Source organism: Toxorhynchites rutilus, chromosome 2 (assembly GCF_029784135.1).
Source record: "Toxorhynchites rutilus septentrionalis strain SRP chromosome 2, ASM2978413v1, whole genome shotgun sequence".
Taxonomy (NCBI): Eukaryota; Metazoa; Arthropoda; class Insecta; order Diptera; family Culicidae; genus Toxorhynchites; species Toxorhynchites rutilus.
Genome location: NC_073745.1, coordinates 132,259,450 through 132,265,449, shown reverse-complemented (window position 1 = coordinate 132,265,449; position 6,000 = coordinate 132,259,450). Strand labels below are relative to the sequence as shown.

The 6,000-nt window shown below is 37.6% G+C and overlaps 1 protein-coding gene across 1 annotated transcript; it reads left to right on the top strand.

Moving 5' to 3' along the window:
• Positions 1-3,750: 3,750 nt before the first annotated feature.
• Positions 3,751-5,197, top strand: LOC129764807 (protein obstructor-E-like). Its single transcript, XM_055764304.1, has 2 exons — positions 3,751-4,509; positions 4,574-5,197. Exons 1-2 carry the CDS (start codon positions 3,914-3,916, stop codon positions 4,908-4,910), a joined length of 933 nt encoding a protein of 310 aa, XP_055620279.1. The 5' UTR covers positions 3,751-3,913; the 3' UTR covers positions 4,911-5,197.
• The last annotated feature ends 803 nt before the right edge of the window (positions 5,198-6,000 follow it).

Below are 6,000 nucleotides of genomic sequence, written 5' to 3'. Positions count from 1 at the left end.
ACTCAAACGTTTAGATTCAAATACGAAAAAATAAAAATTTGTCGTGCAAATGTCGTGCGGGCAGGGGTTATTGTTCATCCGGCAACGAACACATACTTGATGGCAAGCATATCGTAATAGGAATTTACCGTCTGGTCTGGTTTACCGTGATATAATTGGGCTTTGCACTCCTCATTAATAACTGTGTTCTACTAGTCAAGTCCTTCATTTGATAGCCATATTGATGGGGTTTAGAGAAAATATGTAATCCGCTATTTTGTGGTTGTGGTCATTTTCGATTTGCATTTTTCATAAATAACTGTGTTCTACTAGTCAATCCCTTTCATTTGATACCCACATTGATGGGGCTTTGATAAAATATGCAATCCGCCATTTTACAGCAGTCGCCATCTTGGATTTTCAAGATCATGAAATATGCAGTTTTATAATGACTGCAGAGATATAGGTGTGTTCCAAATTTCAGATCAATCGGTCAACAGGAAAGGGGTCAAATTTCAATTAATGTGGTACAGCGCCATAGACAAACATGTTACATACAAACATACAAATATGTCACAGCTGAATAAAACCGTTTAAAAACTCCAGCATTCTATCAAATCGAGCGCGATAAGCCACTCATCCACCCGGCGCGACGCTCCCACCGCTTTTAACACACTTCGATAGGCTCTCCTGCTCCACATCCCATTGAAAATCCTGTCTCTCACTCTTGCGGTATCGCACCACATACATCCCCGGCAAATGCAACAATCTCTTATGCTGAAAATCAATTTCAAGATAGCGTATTTCCTGCTTGGCTTCCGATGATAGAATGTGGCCAAGCCCCACCAACGCTCACTTTATATAGCCATATAGTTAACGTTGTAGCGACCGCCTATATTCATTTATAATCTCTTTTTTGTCTCCCTCCTTTGCCTTGTCCGTACGGTTCGCCCGTATCCGTGGTTGCTTGTAATGAATAGCTGTTTGCTGCGGGAGCGCAGACAAAATGTATGAGAAAGTAGGGAATTCTTGCTTCCAATTTTTCATCAATTTGAACTTTATATGAGCTGAAAACCCGTAATGTGTAGTATATAAACAATTGCTGAGGATATTTCCTATTAATGTGTGTATTTGGGGCCAAAATCCATTCATTAATTGAGGAGGTATTAGCGTTCAAAAACTGAACACTTTTTCACACCGAAATATTGAAATGGGCCCCTATATTGAAAGGTTAAACGTAGTCCTACGTCAAAAAGAAGTTCTTCCAGTTTTCTTGAATTTAAATTGTTTAGAGATCAGCGAATTGTAATGTATAACATATCAAACAAATCTTAGAGAATTTCCGATTTGATTGATATGTAAATCATGAGAATTCGTTCACAGTGAAAATAGTTATTAACGTTAACTTTATTTCATAAAACGTGACCTGTTTTCTGATTTGGCACCCATCCTGAAAGACGTAGTTCTACGTCAAAACAACGCCTGGCATGCTTGTCAATAATTGGCCGGCGCACTCTCCAAAGCCCTGACCAAAGCGCTACATCTCTACCCTTTGCAGGACCTTCGATTACCAGGGATTGACAATTTCAGTGAGACTGAGGCCTACAGTTTTTCAAGCAGAGGTAAATATTATTTAATATGTAAAAATACTCGTTTGACTACGAAACGAAGTATTTTCACAGATAGTCAAGCAGAAGAAAGAATCTATACCGTTTTGTCTCAAATGCCGAACAATTAACCCTTTCAATACGGCAGTGTGCTCCGCCGGAGTGCTGTACGGAGCACTGCGCCGAAAAGTATGCACATCGCGCTGGTGTGATCAATGTGCAGTATAACTCTCATGTCGTCTAAAGACGACGCTCGTACACACAGCTCATCGGGCGGATGTCATCTATAGACGACGCTCGTCGCGAAAGGGTTAAGCTTCGATGGCCATTAAATAGTGCCTTATCACTCAAATGGTACTTTTTCGCGAAATTAATTTGATTTTAGGTACAATAGAGCCTTTTCATCTGACTACAATAAAATTGATTTTAAAACACATACTTATGGCGAAAAACTAAAAATATGTTTAATCATATTTGTCTCAAATTCCGATCACCATTTTTGTCATTGACTCATATTCCGAACACTTTTATCTAAAATTCCGAACAGCGAAAATGCATTTTTTTGAAATCATAACTTTTGAAATATTGGACCGATTCATATGATCGATATATCAAATTAAAGCCAATTAGCTGGTATTAATATTGTACTCGTTGAAATTTTGATTTTATTTTCGTAATTTTTTATTAAATTTATTATTCATACTTCACATGGTTTCGGGACCAGGGGCGCTATATTTTTTATAGTTTTTCTTGAAAGCTGGAGTTTTTTACATAACATATCCAAAAATCGGAGATGTAATTTTTTCTTTCGTTTTTGAGTTATGATTTTCAAAAGTTGAGATGTTTTGGTTGCGGTAGCTTATTGGACAGAGGATAGGATCATAGGAAATCTAATATGTTTCCAAAAAAGACCAGCCTTAATTTGATATGTCGAACATCTGAATCGGCCCAGTAGTTAAAAAGTTATGAATTTTTGAAAAAAGTCATTTTTAGCAAAAAGGGAAAATTTAATTTTTCGGACCAATGGATATGGATACAATAGTGCCTTTTTTCATTTGAATACAATAAAACTGAGTTACAAATAAATATTCATGGTGAAAAACTAATGTCACTGACTCAAATTCCGAACAGCAAAAATGCAAATGATATGTTCCTCGAAACTTTGGAAGTCCATAAAAGAGGCTTTCTACATATACCAGGTCTGAAGGTCTGAAGGAATAGTTGAAAAAACTACGAAAACTAAAAATGAACGATGCTTGTTTTTTTACGCAATTTGCTAACACAAACATTCTGTCATTGGTTTTGACTGCCACTTTTTTTGCAAATGTTCAATATTATAAATTATAGACTGTACCGATACCTGTAAATTTTATTGAAATGAAGCCTTATACCCCAAAGAATGTCAGGGTTTTCATCATTCATTTATTTATAACATAAAAGTTTAGTAAATTTACATTTAAAAATGAAGTATTCGGAATTTGAAACTGTTCGGAATATAGAGCAAAACGGTACTGATTGCTTGGTCTCTGCGGTTTTTAAAAAGAAACCAAAATTCAGCAAAACTGCGAATTCTTGGAAAGACGTTCTTACGTTTAACGAGTTACCTAACTTCGAGTCTGTTGAACCAAAATATTTAGTGAACTTCATAAATAGGGGGGGGGGGTGCAAGAGCGACTATCACCAGAGTTGAAGTGATGGATCGAACTGACAGTGCATGTATAGTAATCTGCAGTAATCCACAATAAATCAATGTTCAATACTTCTTCTTCAGTTCAAAAATTCGTTGTTATTTCAAATCAATGAATAAAATATTACCTCAGACAGGCAAAAACAAAAACAATAAATAACAAACCGACTAAAACATCCATGATATCATCTGTTCTGAAAATAATCATTGTTGATAAATATCTCACTCAATTTCACACCGATCCAGAGTTACACTTTGCGAAAACATTATGCGACTCAATCCCGAATAAGTGTAAACAGAAGAAAACACTCAAAATAGCACTAAACGGCATTTTCACTTTGCCAAAATCTCACCGAACGGCAGCGCAAAAACAAATGTTTTCAATTAGGACCAACAGACGAAATGGACTCAATGTTCGCAGAAGTTCTACAAAAAGAAAATATTTCGCGCAAAACAAACAACAGTACCGATAAGTGGCCGCGACCAGTTAGTTCCATTAATATGTTCCAGTGATACCGACAACCAATTTTATCAATTCGGCCGCTGTGTCAAGGATAAAAACAATTGCAAAAGACTGAAACAAATCAGTGAAATTTCGTAACTGCACACGAATAAACAATTGAAATCGGACCGGATAATAATGAAAGTTGTTCAATCTGCGGTATACGCTATTGCCTTGGTGGTAGGTATCCACGCTGCCATCAAGGTAGATCCTGAATGCGTGGGGATACGAGATAGGAGCATCTTCCGGCATCAGACAGATTGCTCTCGATATTATTCCTGCAGAGGTGGAAGATTTGAAGGGCACCAATGTTTGGCAGGATTGTATTGGGATCAAACATACCGCATCTGTCGTGCACCGGCGACGGTGAATTGTAACCAAGGACCTTTTGTTACAGTGACTACTGCAAAACCGATTCTGCCAACCGTCCCCCCAATCAGAACTACAACCGTTGGCTCGATAGACATCGAATCCAATCCCAATCTGTCGAATTATAAATGTCCCAACACAGGAGTATCGACCGTTCCTCACAAGAATAGTTGTTCCAAGTATGTTATATGCTTTGATGGAACACCTGTCGAGCAAAATTGTGCACCGGGACTGCATTTCGATGTCTTATCAGGACAGTGTACGTTCCCTGTTTTCGCCAGATGCAGCATTCAGGGACAGATTTGTCCAATGTGGAACAATCATCGGGAAATCATTTTCATCGCCGATAAATTCGATTGTGCCAAGTAAGACATAATAGCAGTCGTGTTAATGATCAAAATCAACTTTACAACGTTCTGTTTTTCCCAGATATTACTATTGCTATAACGGCGAGCCACATGCCAATAGTTGTGCACAAGGACTACACTGGGATCCGCTTAACAACTGGTGTACGCCTGCTGAAGAATCACGTTGTACTAATTTTACCCCATATAAGGCAATCAACGAATCGCTGTTGACACCGAAAAATGTACCCTGTGCCGACAAATCCGCCCATTGGGTTGAACATCCAAGAAACTGCCGCTACTACTATCTGTGCTACCAAGGTCAATCAACACAGAAGCGCTGTGATGTGGGATTGTTGTGGGATAGCAACACGGGTTCCTGCAACTTTCAGGAAGCAGTTGATTGCAAAAATGACATGTGAAAACTGATGATTGAATTATAAAACTAAAATAAACCTGCTTGCAATATATCAATAATGTTGGTGATGGGAACACTCGCTTTGTGATGTATTTTTGTGTAAACTGAAACTAAAATCTATACGCCGTTTTGTAAAGTTGTTTTGAACGTTCTATCTTTTCTTAGACCGTAAAATGTTGACATATAAAAATAACATTCGTAAACGGAAATATAACAATCATAATACGTATAGGTGGCAAATGGTGAGATATACGTTATGACTTCGAACGACTCACTTTTGAATTATTCATGTAAAGAAGTTGATAAGTTGATCCCAATACTGATAAAATATTTCTTACGCTCATAACTTAATGTACATGCACATCATTGTAATCTTTAGTTGATATTTGTTCATTGTATTTTGGCACACATGGAGAAGAGGCCAATTTAAAAGGTTCTGAATAACCCGCGATTTTTTAGGAGTTGAGAATCTTCCAAGTCATCCTTGTCGCCATGTTCAAGTGAGGAGTGTCATATTGTTATATTGTATATTGTTGTTCATGACTTTTTTCATATAAAAATTCTCTGAATAACAGAACATTCCGAACTAAATGTGACATAGTAAACGTTCAAATTAATTTCCGTGCCTTCCGTGCACCAATCAAACCCCATGTGGGTTCGAAAATTTGTGTCAGCACCGTTTTCTAACACGTTGTTTCGTTTTGTGATGTTTTGAAATGTAATTTTGTTTGACGTTCAGACACGTTCGTACTGTTGTGGTTTGTCTAGGAAAATTTGTTCCTTCATTGCTATTTCGTCTTCAGTTAGGCTACGCAGCATAGTCAAGACACTCGATTGCCATCCTGTTAGTTCGAATCTAGCCTTTGAATAAATCTACTTTACTTCTTTTTTCTTTACTTTCTTTACTGAGGTACGACGAATTTGCTCAATACAATGTAAACCTGAAAAGAAACGTAACATTACATCACAAGCCCCACCCCGGTTTGATTATATAGCATGCTAAATTGAATAAATAACACTCGATCCATACCGAACCGATCGCTGCCCTTTGGTCATCGAACCGGGAATGTTGTGCCTCAGCGCTTCGGAAGAGT